The sequence below is a fragment of the Tachypleus tridentatus genome, unplaced genomic scaffold (assembly GCF_004210375.1).
Source record: "Tachypleus tridentatus isolate NWPU-2018 unplaced genomic scaffold, ASM421037v1 Hic_cluster_2, whole genome shotgun sequence".
In the NCBI taxonomy this organism is placed as follows: domain Eukaryota; kingdom Metazoa; phylum Arthropoda; class Merostomata; order Xiphosura; family Limulidae; genus Tachypleus; species Tachypleus tridentatus.
The window spans coordinates 28,721,230-28,740,089 of NW_027467782.1; the positions used below are offsets into that span (position 1 = coordinate 28,721,230).

The window sequence follows — 18,860 nt, forward strand, 5'->3', positions numbered from 1 at the left end:
AAACTTCTGAATGTAAGACACTTAAACTTTGTATCTTATACATTAAAGAATAACACACAATATTAAAATAGATAAACAATCAATCACATTTTAAATTCAGGCCAACCTACAGCCTATAAAATGTTGACTCTATTTGGTTGGGGCCAATTGAAAGTGTGAGAGTTGGCAGGCCATAACATTTCTTTCTATAAAATAAGCAAAAAAGAGTCCTTTATATTTTCTACCAACTATAAAACTAATCAAATTTCTATTAAATTGTGATATAGAAACTCTTAAATTTAATAACAGATGAAAAATAATTCATCAGATAAAAAACAAAACTATCAAATTTAAGCACTATAATTTCATGTCATGAGCTGTATAGTGAGTTGGTGAACCAAATCTGACCTGCAGGCCACATGTTGTATACCTCTGTTCTACATGTTTAATATTTTCTACATTATCATCAGCAAAAGTATCTAAGTAATGTAACATAAGTGTTAAAACTTCTGTATAAGTAGCATCCATTATTACCTTGGCACAAGCAGCAGCCTCTTTCTGTTTTTTGAGATGGGTTATTCTTGAACTGAGAAACATCTGGAAAATGTTCCTGAATTCCTTTCTGAAGAATATTGATAGCTTGTTCCTGTTCATTCTGTATAACAAGTCACAAAATAAGCATACAGGTACCAGAGTACTAGCTGGCTATTAAAATTTTAGAAACATGACAAGTTTGCATATCATATAACTGATATCAATATCTACTGAAAACTTAAAACATTTAAAACCTCAATTTTTATATACATATCAATTTTGACATAATTTTAAAATAATATTGATTTACTACTGATTCACATGTATGTTTCTACAAATATCTTGTACAACATCCATTTTGAAGATTCTTTACTTGATAACACTGTGTTATCAACCCTTCTGTTTCATTAAATTTTAATATCACCAGAGGAAGGGTGTTCAGGCTATTTATCATTTTTTGTGGTATAAATTTTTATTCTCCATTTTTCTTTAATACTAGACCACAGTAAGATGTAACAGGGTCATTCAGTACAGTGGTTACAAATCTACATTATCACGAATAAAATACAGTATTAGGCCTAGATGAGTAATAACAAAATATTATACAGATAGATCAAAGACTAGATTATCCCAAGTACAGTTCAAGAAAAGACCTAGTTGAATAACAGGATTATTCTATACAGAGATCTTAGTTTACACTATCACAAGTACAGTTCAACATTAGGCACAGTTGAATGGAAACAGGATCATTTAATACAGTGATCTAAGACTATATTATCACAAGTACAATTTAATATTAGGTTAAGAAAAGTGACACATGATCATTCAATTTGAGGTGTTATAGTTTAAAAGTCAGATATAACTTTTCAATCAGTAGGGGAAAAAATATATAGAAAGCTAGTACATCAGAAATATATGATAATATTTTAAAATGTAAGATTTTTCACAGAAAACTTACTGTTCATTATTTTAACCCAAACCACATAACATTAAATACTCAAAACAAATCAAACTCACTTTAAACTATAAATCTTACAATTCAAGAGAGCAACACTCATTTGGAAATTGTTAACTTTCATGTAATCTAAAACCTACAGTGTTGAATTTGTTCACAAGTAAAAGTAAGTTGAAGTTAATACCTACATCAATGTGCCCTCTATCTTATATTGATAGTGTTCATAAACACCTCTGCACAATACTGACATTTTTCGAGACAGACCCAATCCACAGTCCCTCCCTCAGACATGAATGTCTGCATAGACTGTGGACATACTAAAAGAAATATATAATACTAACAACATAGTGAGGAACTGCACCACAGCCACAACAGGCATGTTACACACTCAGAAACTAAACTGTGCAGTGGATGTGGAACTTGAAATGATATGTTATAATCACTGGCCAAGCCCCAACCACATATCCAAGGTATCACTGTTCAGGGTTGGAATCACAGGATCATGGTTCCTAAATCCCATGTTGGTGGATAGGGCATTTGGATCATAATATATATATGTGTGTGTGAGACAGGATGGATCCAAACCCATAGCTACAGAGTGATGCATCTGGAATCATAAGAAGTAAATAAATAACACCAATGTGGACAAGCCCTTTCCTCAAACTGAAGAAGTCCAAAAGCAAAACCACAGATTTGGAATAACATGACACTGCATGCAATATTTAACCTGAGGAAACAGAACTTATCCAACCTGAAATTACAGACACTCATCCTCTCTCCCTAGCCAAGTGGGCAGCATAAATTCCATTTGTCCCTGGAATTACTGGAAAGATATGGAACAAACTGTGATGAACCAAAAACACAGAATGGGACTACTCTGCATCCACAATTATGAAGTGACAATGAACAATGTACTGAACCAACATTAATCAAGAAGAAAGACCACACCAAACCCAACTGGATAGCTGAGTGTCGAAACTGAACTACTCTTACGAGTAAGCTCCTGTTTAAGCTGGTGCTGCTCCTACCAAAATCTGGAAAAAAAAACAACACTCAAAATCCTGAGTAGAAAGGTTTCTAACTGGGGGCAGGGGTAGTGCACATTAGAGAAGTCCTAAAAAACAATGCTCTAGAATCAGCAAAGTAAGTGAACCAAATTTCCTAAATTTTTAAAAGCAAACTGACCCTGATTTATTCAATCCACTGATGCAGAGATGGGGAAGAACCCCTTATGCTTTATTCATTATATTTTCTGAGTGGTAATCCAGCATAGTAGAGTAATACCACTCAGTCTGTCTCTGTGTGGTTGTATGTGACACCACATTTCCACAGAACCTGTAACAACCTAGATAAAGTATACTGTGTCAGTAGTTGCTAGAGTGAATTTGGTTTGATAAAAGCACACTTGATTGGGCAACACTCACCAAAAAGTAGAATTTTGAAATTAAAAAAAAAGAGAGAAGATTAGTGATGCAAATACTCACCTTTCAGTATAACCTAGCAGATGAGGTTAACATAGATGTAGGGGTAGTAAAAAAACCCTCAAAGAAAGATAATGCCAGATTATGTAAATAATGTGAGATAAAAGTATTGGGGAAGGTTCACACACAAGCTCAGAATGTCCTCCAGTGAGCAATTCAACTGGGCCACGATGAACATAGAAATGTGATAAGTTGAGACTTGTAGAATTTTCCTTGCCTTCAGAGAGAGCCCATAAAAATCAATATGGATCAATTCTACCACTCATCCCATTGAGGTAACCAGAGGTAAGCCCTGGGAAACTAAAGAGACACAATAAATAAAAAGCCATTGTCCAGCACCACTAAAACCTTTAGTTTAGGCAACCTAACACCTCAAGGCCTTCATTAGACATAAGAAACAATGGGGACCCATCATTTATATGTGTGAAAATAAAGAGGTCAGATGAATCAGTGAAAAGTATTTATCCCTTTCCCTGGCTGCCAGTGGTAAGGTAAGAAGGACCTATCTGGGTACAGAAAAACATGGGTAGAATGAAAAAGTGTCCTCTGTAAGTGTAATGCAAATAACTCTGACTGGTGATGTCCACAGGCCAGAAGCAACATAAAATAAACCCTAAGGGAAAAGTGGTACATGGTATATGAGATAAGGGTTGATTAGGCCAATCTCGTGCAATCAACAGAATACGACAAGAGATTGAAGAAATCATTGCTAGGAAGCTGGGTAACAGATTAATCAGTGGGTAGGTGTATAAGCACAATCCAGTCCAGTTATGACTGAATAGAACTATTGTCAATGCCTAAGGGTGGGTTACTAGAGACCAAAAGGCTGGTAGTTGAGTGTTCCAAAGAAAATGAGAAGTTTTAGCTCTGATAATAAATTCTATCTTTTTTGCTTTAGAGAAATAGTATCTGACTGTGCTGTGATGCTGCTACTAGTAGCAAGATGTCCATGTAATGGTGTGTGCACAGGCCCAGAGGATGGGGTTAATTAAAAAAATTTGTAAACTTTAATAGTCAATAGCAAGAAAAAATGAAAATGGTTAATCATTTTATTTTTATTTTTATGTATATTTATAAAAGTAACTAAAGTGTAAAAATAAGTATCCTTTTAGTTTAGTTTAGGCAAAATAAGTAATAATAATATTTTTTCATGAGCAAGCAACTCACGAGTAAATTTAATTTATTAATGTAACGTGAGCTGCATGTTTCCCAGGTGATTAACATCTTATAATGGTGGGATAATGGTTTAATTATAAGTAGATTTATTCTGCTATGAGCTTAAAACTTCTTGGGATAAAAGAATGTAGGTTTATGTTACAATTTGAAGTCATTCTGGAAAGAAAAGATGGGTGCTTTTTTGGTTGTTTTTTCTGGTGCTTACGAGATAGCTAATATTGACTGATTCCATTTTGAGATAGGGTAAAGAAAATAACATGAACTATAAACTGTAAACATATGGAACCAGTGTGAGTTTAAAGGGCAGAGAGATGACCTGCAGCACCAAACCCTTGTGCACAAAACATAGATAGTAGCAGGATGACTTCACCATGGAAATGTGTAGATAGGCATTAGCAACATTAAACATGGTCAACAACATTCCCAACAAAAAAACACCAATATAGAATGAGGAATGACTCCACCGTGAACTGTGGAAGATTTAGGAATTGATTTAAATGAAAAGACTGATGACAATATGGGCACAACAAATATACAGAAATAAACCTTAGTAAGAACTGAAACAACTCTCTCAATCACTCCAATGACCAACACATCTCTGATAACCATGGATGGAATGAAGTTAAAACATTTGAGGACTTGCAGGAAGTGAAATACTATAAGATGATGAAAAATGGTAGTGGATATGAGAAATGAATGATCAATTCTGATGCAAGGGCCTGTAGTATCCATGGATCTGTGGTAAAGGTTTTCTACATGTACAAAATTAATGTAGATGAGTCCCCACAGGACACAAAGGAATACAGTAGTCATTTACACTGCTGGCAATACTCCAATCAATTGAACATGGAACCCTGTAGATAAGGGCAGAAAATATTGTAAGTAATGATGAAACAAGGGGTTGTTGTTAGGGTCAGGACAACATTGGAACTAGACCTCCTGTAAGAGCTGAGGAAAGTCAAGCAACCAACAACTAAGACGAATGCAGATGGGTGACATAAGCTCTTGAATATGAAGGGTCTGGAATGCCTGCAAAAATCAAGAGTTTGAGAAAAAGGACTCATATAACACATGCAGGTTGTCAGTAAGTAGACAAATGCCCTCTAATATGTTTCAATGAAATACCAACCACGAAATTCAGGAATGTGTTGAAGTCGACAACTGAAATGAGGAGAAAAAAAAAGTGTCCACACAGTAAATATTACAGTGTTAGTTAAGGTCAAACAAATCCTACAAAACTGTGATATATTCAGATTAAGCATAAACTTCTTTATGAAACTTCACATTTTCAGGAGCTGATCTATTCTCTGAGAGTCTAAACATGTATCTACCTCATGATAATGAGTTAAACATGCTGTTCTAACAAACATGGTAGACAAGACATAGCTGTCCCTTCACAAAACTGAGCAATAAACATCTCTATATGAGCCTCAGTATCAGGGAATGGAGGGAGGACTAAGTACTCACCAAACTGAGCAGTAAACATCTCTGTATGAGCCTCAGTATTAGGGAATGGAGGGAGGACTAAGTACTCACCTTCAGACTTTTCCACCCCCAAGGAAAACCCACCAAGTAATGACAAAAAACATGACACACTGAATGAACTAAGTAAAGAAAAGAAGTTGGTAAAAGCTGATCAAAATTAGCCTCATTAGAAGCAAACAGATGAAAGGAATGCACAAGAAAAAGCAAATCTAAATTCTCTCCAGAATGTCCAGGATCACCTAAAAGTTCAGCATCACAGTCCCCTGGAGACCACAACATCAAACCTATGTTTCCACCTTACTACAGATAAGGTCATGGACAGCCTCAACTAAGAGCGACTCCTTTCCCAATTTGGGAGCAATGTTATATATCAGAGGTGAGATAGGAGAGGCCTAATTTGTTTCCATGCTGGATACATTAATTCATGAATTCAAGCTGTAAACGTACATACCAAACAATTTTTTTTTTACTTCATGAAAGTCAAATATATAACCTGAAAAAATGCATAAAATTTGTATAAAAAATGCATAAGTAAATATTAGTTTAGAAATACCAAATGTTATGGTGTTTGATGAGAGAACATTTTTTACTGCCTCAAATGTAAAAATTTTTCACTTCCAAGGTTAAATTCTTAATGCTTTTAAGTTCCAGAACCTTGTACTTCCAAAATGTATACATTTAGAACATACAATGTTCATAATTTAACAGTTTCAAAGTTTAAAAAAGTGACATTTCTAAATTAATAATTTTCAAATTTACTACATTATAACATAATAGTTCAAAAATTTTAAATCACAGCAAAATCCTGGAGCTTCCAATTTCACAATTTTGGCATTTCAAAAATATTAAAAAGAGGTACTTTAAATAATTTCATCAAAAGTTTTACAAACAACTAAGAACAGTATCTGCTTTAATAATTACAAAATATATTACCACTGAGATTTATATTTACTTTATTCCAGTGCCACTTAGATTTTTCCACAAATGTCTCAGGTATGTTTAATACTCAAGCTTCTAGCAGACAACTATAAGCCCTCTGTTGATGACCACTTCTAAAAGACACAGGTTGAAAATACTATTCTGAAAATTAATGGACATGATTCATTGTACAGTTAATGGATTCTAATCATAATGTATGCAATATAATAGTGCAATTAATTATGCAATTAATTATTACACAGATACTTCTTAGTTTTTAATAACAGTTAAATCTAATGATATAATTTAATTACAACTCATTCTCAAATAATTTCTTCACTTAGTGTATGGTACTAATTCTACAGTTATCAGATGAATTACTATCAAATATAATATTTATTCTAATGATTCAAATCTAGTACCAGTTCTGGACTTTAGCCAGTGAACTTGAATACAAGCTATTAATATGCACAAGATTAGTTGATGAACACATGAAAGCTTCAAGCATGTCAAGAACTTGAAGTGGCTGTAAAAATACACGAGTTAAAACAAAGAGCATTTATTATCATAAAAAAAAAACAACCTAGATACAGCACTTACAGATTCCTGTGCTAACAAACTTCCAAAACAAGCACTGAGAAACTAATGTCCCCATAAATTAAATCAATTATAGAAAGTATGGTGTCCTGAGACTCGTTGTTGAATGTTTATGCAAAGCTACACAAGAGCCATCTGCACTAGCCTTCTCTAATTTTGAGTGATGAATTATATAGAAAGCAATTAGCCAATACCATCCACCACTAACCTTTGTCAGACTGAATAGTTGGACAGACTGTCACAATATATAATGTTCCCACAGCTGAGAGGGCAAACATGTTCAGTAATGAGGTTCAATCCTGTAATCTGTAGATTACGAGCTGAAAAGCCTAATTATCAAGTTTCAGATGTAATTTCTACATGACAGTTGCATGAAAGAGCCTTCTGTAATGGAGACTGTGCTGTCAGAATATTGTCAAGATGTACAATCGTTAGACAGAGCACAACTATGTGGCAACATGAGCTGCAGCACTCCAACAAAATCATTGACTCATTCTCTGTGTTTGAATATTTTCATTAGGGGTATACAAGTTTAGATTGATTGATATCCTAGGTAGATTATGTATGATATCAGTAGTAACCAGATGTATACATTTAGTCGTATTACCTTTTGTTATATGGGGTTCAAGTCCTATTATTTTAGCATTACTCTAAGAAGAAAACTATATGTCAGAGATTTCTCTAAAAACACATATACAGGATATGTACAAAATATTAAGTCAGAAAAGCATTTAGAAGCCAAAAACAACTGTAATTAATTTGCATCAAATCACCTAACAGAGAGAGATCATATACAGCATCTTCTGTGGATTCCAATATGCTGTAGAAACATCAAGACTGAAAAACACTAGAATTCAGAAATATAAGAGATACACAGTAACTGGTAAAAGTAATCTATTATAAAAGCCCACCATGCCACAGAATAATTCCACCTCAAAGTTCAGAAAACTGCTAGTGGGGTAATTGTCAAATTATCAATACAATATCATTTTCATATTCAAACCCAGTTCTGCACAAGAACCATATCAATCCACACACACAAAATGTTATCCTCATCACCTCTTATGCCAGACTTACAGTCCCCTGAAACATGTATGTTGTATTTATTCACTTATGTACAGAAAATGTGAGATAGAAGAACATAATCAAATATCTATCAGATCAACTGAAACAAGCTTTAGTTTCATTACATCCATCAGTAGGCCTCCATATTTCTGTAAAGTTTGAGGTCTGTACCCTCACGATTTTGGACATTTTGCTACTCTGGTATCAAGCTAATCCCTAAAAATTAAGCTACTTCAAAACAAAATTATTCTTGACAAAGTTCAATGGTTCTTACAATATTCTGAGTAATGGCACACATTTAAATCTCCATTATCATACTGTTGACAAAAAGAGAAATAAAAGCAATGCCAGATGGTAAACAAAATTATTTTTGAAACAGTATGATTTGGTTTGTAATGTCCTCTTTTGTTTGATCATTCCTGTATAAAACTTATGGACCTTATCTATGAAGATAGAATCATTTTAAATATGAAGTTTTCTTTCAAACTTATAACTGGGTTACAAATAATACATGTCTTTTAACTTGACATAATTTTAGGCTAAAGTGACAATGCATAATTAAAATATATATGTAAAAACGGCTGGTATGGGCAGAGAAAAACTCTATGTAGCAGGTTTTTCTCACCATCATGGATCATAAATTATTTCTTTAACATTTTACTATGTGACACTAACAACAGAATCAAAAAGTCAGATTTTGATGAGAAATACTCCCCCAACTTAACTCAGTAAACTGGATTACGAATTTGTTTTTTTTAAAACTGCATTTAGTTTAAATTTTCATCAGAAGCTTACAACCAAGGTGTGCTACTTGTATAAATTGTGAGACTAATATATAACTTTACTGTGATTATAAATTAGAATATTTTAATAAACATTAATGATTCTGTTAATGTGAACAAAGTGTTAGAAGAAAATGATACCCCATAAACACATTATATAATATTCTCTCTGTGAGAATGTACATAAAAGCTCAATGACTGATGAAGAGCCAGTGTAAGGGGACGATTATAGTCACAGAGACAATCAGCTCAAAGGAAAGAAGTGATCACGCTGCCCAACTGGTGATATGTTGATTGTGAACTTAATCCAAGAGTCCTTCTGGCTTTGACATGTTACCCACCAAGCATGTGCACGGGCCTGTTGGAAAGCGATGCGATTCGAGAATGTGGGATACCTATGAAAAGTATCCCACGTCCATTTTTGAGTCTTCTGTGCCATGTGGCAGGCAAGATTCCACCACAGATGATGATATTGTGGAAAACATGTCAAGGCTTTAGGAATACTTTGAGCAGCTTTCTGTACAATACAGTCAGTTATTTCTGTCACACAGTCGTCTATTGATGGCATACAGATGATGGCAGGATCAAGTTCTGTAAGAACAGTAAAAGAGAGCAAGTTTGCTTGATCCTTTTTCCATTGGTGCACATGGGTTGGGTGGCATTGACCACAGCCAGTCTCTCTCAAAATTGTAGAAAAATTATCACTGCTGCATGGGTTATTGTCAACCCTCCACGAAAAGTGGGAGAATAGTGAAGGGGAGTAAATGGAGAGATCAAAAGCAGTAAAGAACTGACTAGATGCATGAAAATAAGGATAAGAACCACTATTGAAGAGAGAAAAGTTGTGATCAGAGAGCATACACTCAACGGAGTGACTCTCTCATCAATATCAGCACTTCCTCAGAGGGGACGATTTCCATTAAAGCCCCCCAGCGTTAAAAATGGAGATGGCAACTGTTTAATGAGAGCATCAAGGTCTGATTGATCATAGGTCTCTCTAGGCAACAGGTAGAGAGAACAAACAGTGATGGTACGACACAAAGAAACACAAATGGCTACAGCCTCCAAGGGTGTGTTGAGTAACAAAGACAGGGTAAGCACATGCTGATCAACCAACAGTGTTACCCTTCCATGCACTTGTCCATCACACAGCTTGTCATTTCTGTACAAAGAAAACTGCTGAAAGGTTATTGTATCAGCAAGTTTCAGAAAGATTTCCTGCAAGGAAAAACATATAGGATGGAAGGAAGAAATAAGTGTTTTGATGTCACCCAGATTAGAATGTAAACTTCAACAGTTCCATTGTATCAAGGTGGCTACTTTTATTTATGTGTAGGCAAATTGGGTGCAGACCATGTTTTATTTCTTTATTGTCTTTATTCGAGGGAGGTTTACCAACCTCAATGGATCCTACCCTGGGTTGATTGGGCAAGTCTTTGTTGTAAGAAGAGGATTCCAGTGACTTAGGGTGCAAACAAATGATCATTTTGCACCTTGGGAAAGGAGAATAAAGTGTAACCAAAACCAAAGGAAGCAGATATTGGGGTTTGCTGAAATTAATGTTAGAGGCAAAGATGGGTGTTGACATTGATTCATTAACTTTTTTAACCATGGATGTCAGAAGACTTTCTGTTTGTTTTGAGAATGATTCTTTTGGAGGTACAGAGAGATCTGTCTGCACTCCAACTGTAGTAGTGGAATGAAGTGCATCAGCATAAGTCAAACATAAAGTGGTAGAGAGCAATTTTCAAGCCTCAGGGCAAGTAATGTTTTGAACCATCTTTAAACACTGTACCTTTTTATTCCTTCCAACCATTTGGGGCAAGAATAAAAGTAAGATGGGTGAGAGCCATTGCAAGTGATGCAACAAGGGTCTGTTTCATACTCATAGGCACCATAATCCTTGTCACTGCAATGAGCACATGTCAAGGAACCAAGACATGATGTCTCCGAGTGATCAAATGGCTGACACTGGAACTATCCGAGAGGGTTTGGAATGTATGGCCTTAACATGCAGTTAAAATAACCTGCCTTGTTGGTAACAGGTGGATGCTGTGATGTAAATGTTAAAATGAGGACATTGATCGGCATCAAAATTCCATCTTTGGGAGTGGAGATACACCTTACTGAAGAAACTCCTTGTGGTGGGAGAAACCAGTGGGAATCTCTGACTCAGGATGTTCTTCAAATCCCTATCAAAAATAACTTCTTGTTACGATTTCAAAGTTGAATGAGGCATAACCTCAATAGGTATATTGCCTTGGAATGTAAGAGGAATTCACTGTGCTCGAGATGTGGATATTTCTACCAATATGTCACAAGAGCGAATCCTTCTGACCAACTTTGGAGAGCCAGTGAAACCTTCTGGTCCCTTCTGAATGATAAAGGGAGACATTTGCCCTAAAGGTTTGTCTGAAAGAAAATGTAGTATAATAAAATAAGGTACAGAAGTTGCAAATGTTAAAGATTGCTGCTCAGAATCTTCAAGATGTGATTGTTTACTCATAAACTGTTTTTCACTATTTTGGTTAACTTTTTATTTGGATGGTCCATAATAAAAAATGAATTTTTCGGTGTCCACTGTCCCCACCCACCATAAAGCCCTATGAGTGGATGCATTACAATGCCAAACAAGAACACTGCAGCAACACCAGGGTTTCATGAGCACTATACCCAAACACCAGCATCAGATACAATGTCCACAACACCTGCTGAGAACATCCAACACCGGTACTTGGTTAACCCTAGGCCAAGTGAACCAGCCAACTGACCCAAGGGGAGCCACCCCAAGGCTGCCCATCTACAGGAATTCAAGGCCACAGTGGTATGTTACGGTTGGACCCCTCAACCATCAGGATCTTCTCCTCCTCTTCATGGGTCACCATGCACAACACACATATTGGTGGATATTTAGATCCCAAAAGAGGTAAACTAAAATAACAGAACCTCCCCTGGGAGGTCCCCTCACCAATCACAGGAATCCAGAATGAGGGGAACAACTACCTGAAGAAATCCACAATGGTAAATATTATTCATCATGTAACTACACATGAAAACAATTACTTCAAGATATCCACAATGATATGTGCCTTTCTCCTTGTAATTAGACATTATAACAATTACTTTAAAGATATCCACAATGATATGTGCCTTTCTCCTTGTAATTAGACATTAAAACAATTACTTCAAAGATATCCACAATTATATGTACCATTCTCCATGTAATTAGACATTAAAACAATTACTTCAAAGATATCCACAATGAGATGTACCATTCTCCATGTAATTAGACATTAAAACAATTACTTCAGAGATATCCACAATGATATGTACCATTCTCCATGTAACCTCAGAACTTTTATATTTTTGCTTCTTCAGTTTATTTTGTCCCCATTACTTTAAGACTTTTGTCAATATGATTGTTAATCCTTTGTTAGTTACTTTCATTTAAACTCTTATTTCTTAATTCTGTAAGCATAAAATGCATCACTTTTCTTATAATGTGATAAAAACAGTTACGTGAGAACATTATATCTACCCTGGTACATACAATTTATCTTGTAAATAGAAATAAAATCAACTGCAATCACTTGAGACCATGGTGGAATCCACACTGGTATTAACTATTTCCTTATAAGTAGATATAAAAAATTACTGAAGAACATGATAACATGTATGGTGATTTATACTTTTATATAAATGGAGATTTAATATAATTACCTGAAAACGTGACTGTATCCACCATTTTCCATGGAGGCTGCTGATAAAGGTCCCATCTGCTGAGTTCTTACAATTTTACACTATGTGAGATAGTCAAGGGTGGAACAAAATTTACCACATCAATCCAAAAAGTATTTTGAATATTTCCTAGAGACATGAATAATCTTTAAGTGACATGCCTCTTCACTTCTTCCAAATACATTTACATTACTAACATATAAAAAAAATATATATTGCACTTGAATGTTGGAAATACATCTTTGCTAATTAAAGCATTTATTTTCTTATTGAGATACAAAAGTTTATTTATTCTATGATTATACTTTAAAACTCAGGAAAGAAACTAAGTTTTTCTCAAGAACTTTGCTATAATGTTGTGTATGATTATAACCAATGGCAAAAATCAAAATTAATTGAAAATTTATGTTACAAGGTCTTCTACATAACATCACATTCATGGCATGAACTTATTTTCATATGCTCTCAATGAATAGGTAGATTTAAACAGTTTGAATACATCTTTGGTGTTAAATTAACTTATTTTTTGTGGAGATGGTTTACCACAGGTTTGTTACATAGCTGTGCATGTATCATACTTTGATTAAATTGTCGTGAATTGGCACTTGTTGTATATTGCTGAATCATGTCAGTAGAACCTTCCAAGATTTTCACACTATCACAAATTATTGCATCATAATATCCCATGAAAACCATTGTGTAAAGCAACTGAGGCCTCTTTCAGACAACAAATATGCATCCAAAATGCACTTTAAGTTGGTCACTTAGATATATCTAGACAGTCTGAGTGGGAGTTTAGCCATAAAGAGTGTATTCTGGTTATTTCTGAAGTGAAATTATCACAGACTGTATTGTAACAACAAAGTAAAAATTATATAATATGAACAAGTTTGTGTGAGCTTTAAGAAATGGAGACAACAATTTAAAGATTTGGATACAACTGTAATAGCCAACAGTGTAATGAACATTTGAATATATGTTTGACTTGCTTTAATTTACTGTTATTTAAAAAGAAGTGAACTCTATGCTGTTTTTTCACTGTTGAAATGCCAACAAGTCAGACACTTACTGTAAAGCATAGGCCTATAAATTCACAGCTGAAGCAATAGAATAAATATTGTAGAGGCCACATATACACCATTTTAACTGGCTTTGATAAGTGGATGGTGAAGGGCAAATAACTTAGCCTTAAAGATGGTGATATATGAGAGTTTGTTACATAACAACAAGACATAAAGAGAGAAACAAATAACAAAAAAGAGAAAAAAAAGAAAGGCTGAAAAAAGAAATGAAAAAACTGGAAACTGAGAGAGACTAAAAAACAAAGAGAATATAACAGTACAACTTGAAGTCACTAAGTTTAACAAGCAAATTGAAGGATCATTAACAATGGGCTGACAGAACTTGATGAATAGAAAGACAACATGAATGATCTAATGAGAAGTGAAAGATTCACCTCTCAAGGTCAAAACTGGGACAAAAACAATTTGACATTTTGGCTTAGTTTCCTTTTCACAGTAAAAGGACTACAAGTGTATGTAGGTGTAATATCAGAAGATGCCATGGACTAGAATATGTTAAAAATTGCCTTGCTGAAATGCAATGAAATTACATAGGATGGTTTTTGTTAGAATTTAGAAAAGGCAAAGTTGACACTAGAGAAACTATATTTCAGTTTGTGGCATGTCTACAGCAATATTTCACAAGGTGAATTTACATGGCCAAGTGTGAAGATAGTTTTGAAGGACTGGTAATCCTACTAACAGATGAATAATTCATTATCATGTACTCCACTTACATGTCATTTTTTGTACCAGAAAGAGCACCAAATGACATGATAAAGATGATCAAGCTGGCAAAATAGTATGTGGAAGCCCATGGGGAGAACATAACAGGCAAATCCAATCATAACCATTCAAAGCCAAGAAGAGGGATTACAAGCAGGATGCCACCACAGGTGACAAGAAGTCGTCAGACAAATGGGAGATACTACACTTGTTAGAAAATGAGACATATTGTAATATGATTGCAAGTTTGCAACCAACAAGAATCTCAAATCAAGCAGTTAGAGTTACCTACAAAGATGGTGCTAGTAAGATACTAGAGAAGAATGATTGTCACTGTTGCCAGAAATCACATAAAATAATTCATTATTAAACAGTACTTGAATGACAGTCAGTTTAAATTAACAAACGGATCAATCACAACTTATCAGTAGGTGAACACTATGTTTGGCAACAAGAACATGACAGTGAAATGAAACACTGGGAGCAGAAGTGAGAATTACTCTAGTATCAAATGACCAGATAATGGCAAAAGTACATATATGTGTGCTGACTGATGGGACAGTGAGAAAGTTTCCTATAGTAACAATAAAGGGAAAACTCCATACTATGTGGGAGACCTTGAGACAACACATAAGAAAGCACCCATTTATGACATGGTAATCAGCAATATACCTGACAACAGAAATTTGAAAGAACCAGACAGAAAGGAGACTGATGAAGTATCTGCAGTCATCACAAGAATTCAAAAAAATAAAAGCAAAACATCAACCCTCTGGAAATCTCAAAAAGTGACATTGTGTATGTATGTCTATGGGAATTGAAGGAAGCACAGAAGAAAGACCCTTCAATGATGAAACTTTGAAACAATGTCTAAGAGACAATTGAGCACAAAAATGAGAAAAAAAGGATATACAGAACAGAGAATCAGAAGGAAGTGATGTATCAGATCTATCAAAGCACTTCTACCAGAAGTTAAACAGATCATTGTACCAACAAAGCACTAGACTCAAGTAATGAAGAAGTTGGTCAACAAGTAACTTGTGAAATGACACCAAGGAATAAAGAAGATGGCATACAAAATAAAGGGACTCTACCTAGAATGAATGTAGCCATAGAGCCATGATATGAAATGTCTCTTATGGGAGTGCTATCCAACACAGTTGCCATGGACTTGATTGGACAACTAACACCTGACATGAGCAATATGTATGTGATGATAGTAGCTATGTAACATGTTACCCAGAAGCCATAGCACTACCAAAGACAGAGAAACTCGCAGAAACCTTCCTTATAGGTGTTCTGCAGAGAAGGGTTTTAAAAAGAAGTCTCAAGTGACAGAGGGACCTAGTTTACCTCAAAATTGATTCAAGAGGTGTGCAGACTCATCAGCACTAAGCAGCTCTTTGCAAGACAGTTGATGACGTCCTAAAGAGCATAATGAAAATGTTCGAGAAAAGACCACGTGAGCAGGACAAGTACCTCCAAGCAGTAGTATTTGCTTATTAATAATTCTTGTATGTAAATATAAGATTTTCAGTATTCATGTTACTGCATGGAAGAGCAGTATGAGGTCCAATGCAGATACTGTGAAAACTGTTCACAGAAGAAGAAGAGTCAGAAGTGATGCACATATACCAATATGTGTTAGACCTAAGAAACCAACTGTAGAAGACTTGTCAACTCACTCAAACAAGTTTGTATGCAGCCGATGTCAGACAGAAATGCTTCTATGATAAGAAGTCCAAGGATTAACATTTCAGAAAGAAGGTTTCTGTTCCTTAAAGACACAACAAACTCATCTGAAGGTTAGTAATTTTCACACACAAAAAAAAAATGAAAATATGAGACCACTGGGTGTAGATGACATGTACAAAAGTGTCAACATCGATGAAGAAATTAATGACAAATTGAAGAAAGAAGTAGCAGTGTGCATCTGTCTCCACAGACAGATAAAGCCAGACAGACTGTGACCATGACCAAGAACTCAGTCAAAGTGAAGCCCTACCAAATGTTCTACATAATAAAAGCCTGATTAAGCTAAAAGTTAAAGTAATGTTAGAAGCTGGAATAACTGGGCCTTTGAATTAAGTTTACTGTTCACTGGTGGTAATCATGAAGACCATGAATGTCTCACAACCATCTGTACAGATTTCCAGAAAATAAACTTTATGACAGAATTTGGCTCCAAACCTATGGGCAACCCAGATGCTATTGCAGTGAAAATAAATGGGCCCAAGTTCTTCACTAAGGTCAATCTCAGAAAAGTGTATTGGCAAAGTTTAAAGAGAAGACAGCCTTTTTGACACCTGATGAATGGTACCAATTCAAGAAAGATGCCATCTGGATTAATCAATTCAGCAGCAGCATTCAACTTCTTGATGAGAAAAATGTTGCAAAAAACCCACCAACATTGTGTACGATGTAACCATCTGAAGAAACTCAGGGATCTGTTCAGAAAGACACTGAGCAGTGAGATCTGTGACTCAAGAAGTGTTTGGCCACCATACTGACATTTGGAACTTCTTCAACAGTCTGTATGGAAGGAGTCCATCATCCAAATGAATCATCAACCACTTGCAAAGATCCAGAGGTATAAAACTGAATGTGCAATAATCATGAGTTAGGTATTGTACCACAAGAACTTCTGATCCCACACTGAATCCAACAAGAGGACTGCAAATGTTGGTGCAAGACTGTATGAGTAGACGTTTTGGATAAACTGAAAACAGTCTTTGTATATAGTACAAAAAATAATTGTAAGCACGTTTCTTAAAGAGAAGCTTATTGTTATATCCACACAAGTGTTTAAGTTTAATGTAAGTGTTATTACTTAAGTAGTATAAGAGAGAGTGTTCAATTTAGTTATTTTTAGTAGCAGTAGTTTATAATTACTTTTCTGTGTACGAATCACAGACTGTGATTTATACTTGCTGTACTATTGCATTATTTTATTAGAAACCTCTAAATTTTTCTCATTGTTTTAATTGAATATTATTTTATCACAATAACTCATAATGTGAAGAATGTTTAACACCTCTGTGAGGTTATAAATGTGTGTCAAAAATGTAGTTTGGGTTAGTTTGATTGAACAGATAGATCTAGCCTGTGTGATTGTGAGTTTAGCCATAAAAAAGCATACATTGGTGATTTCTAACTTGAAATTATCACAAACTATATTGTAACAACATAGAAGACAAGAATTAATTTGTTTTGTAAATTGGATTCTAAAGTAACTGGACCAGGCTATGTGGATTTTGATGAAAAGAAGACAAGTATTTAATGCTCTAGATACAACTGTGCTAGCAAATAATGAAAAAAACATTTGTTTATACATTTTAATTGTTTTAATACATAATTACCTGAAATAAGAGAACTATATGCTGTTTGTTTGTTATTGAAATTTGTTGCCAAGTCCCAGACACCAACTACAAAGAATCCAGCCCATATATATATATTTATATATACAATAAACTAAAACACCCTGACAACAAACAAGGTAAACAGATGCAAATCTCTATGTCACCTGTTCCAAATAAATAGCTAAATTTAAAATAAAAGCCATAACTAGGATAAACAAATGCACATACTTATTTTAATCTGTTTCAAATAAATAGCTAAATTTAAACTGAGAACTATTACTATGATACAGATACACATACTTATTTTCATCCCTTTCAAATAAATGACTAGATTTCAACTATATACAACAACTACAATAAGTAGATGTACATAGTTCTTTAAAGGGAGCCATTTTCTTTTCCCATGATGTAGATTTAGTTTGAATATTCATACAATGTAGATAATATATATACATACATACAATAACAATTACAAAATATGATACTTTTGTTGATATTATATTTTCTTGACTAATAAGTACTAGCAAAAAAAGACGATTTGTTTTTAAAATTACAAAATAATTTTCCACTACAGTTTATGGAATCAATGAAATGGACAATCTTAGCTCAACTTTTACTATGTAAGAGAACTCATAATTTTTCAAACTGTGTGACTTAAAAAGGACATGAACTCAAGTGTTCTTGTTTTAATATATATTATTTATTATTTGAATGTTTACTCACACAATAATATTCCAAACATAACTCATAAACAACTTGATATATCTTATATATGAGTTCTGATCAAAAAGATTTCTTCTGTTACAGGTGCCAGTACAGAGGCAGTAAGCTTTACTGAGGTGTGTACAAAGTACAAATAGTGATCTACCTCACGGATAAACCACTTATCCAGACCTTATACCCGTGTTCAAAGACAGAAGCATCTCTTGCTTCTGTTGAAATATAAATGGACAGAAAATAAAAGCAACATGTTTGCATCAAATTTTGTATGAAAAATGGTACAG

The 18,860-nt window shown here is 34.5% G+C and overlaps 1 protein-coding gene across 2 annotated transcripts in view; it reads right to left on the bottom strand.

Moving 5' to 3' along the window:
* Window positions 1-524: 524 nt before the first annotated feature.
* LOC143243009 (serine/threonine-protein kinase atr-like) overlaps window positions 525-18,860 on the bottom strand; it is a 30,225-nt gene continuing 11,889 nt past the window's right edge. The window contains exons 5-8 of one of the 2 annotated variants that reach the window (XM_076486647.1): window positions 17,857-17,922; window positions 12,693-12,772; window positions 6,563-6,662; window positions 525-634 (exon numbers count right to left, since the gene is read on the bottom strand). In XM_076486647.1, coding sequence (XP_076342762.1) covers window positions 6,617-6,662; window positions 12,693-12,772; window positions 17,857-17,922 — 192 coding nt within the window. In that variant the 3' untranslated portion in view covers window positions 525-634; window positions 6,563-6,616. Of the gene's footprint in view, window positions 635-6,562; window positions 6,663-12,692; window positions 12,773-17,856; window positions 17,923-18,860 lie in introns of those variants that run through there. The other variant, XM_076486648.1, reaches the window with a different exon arrangement.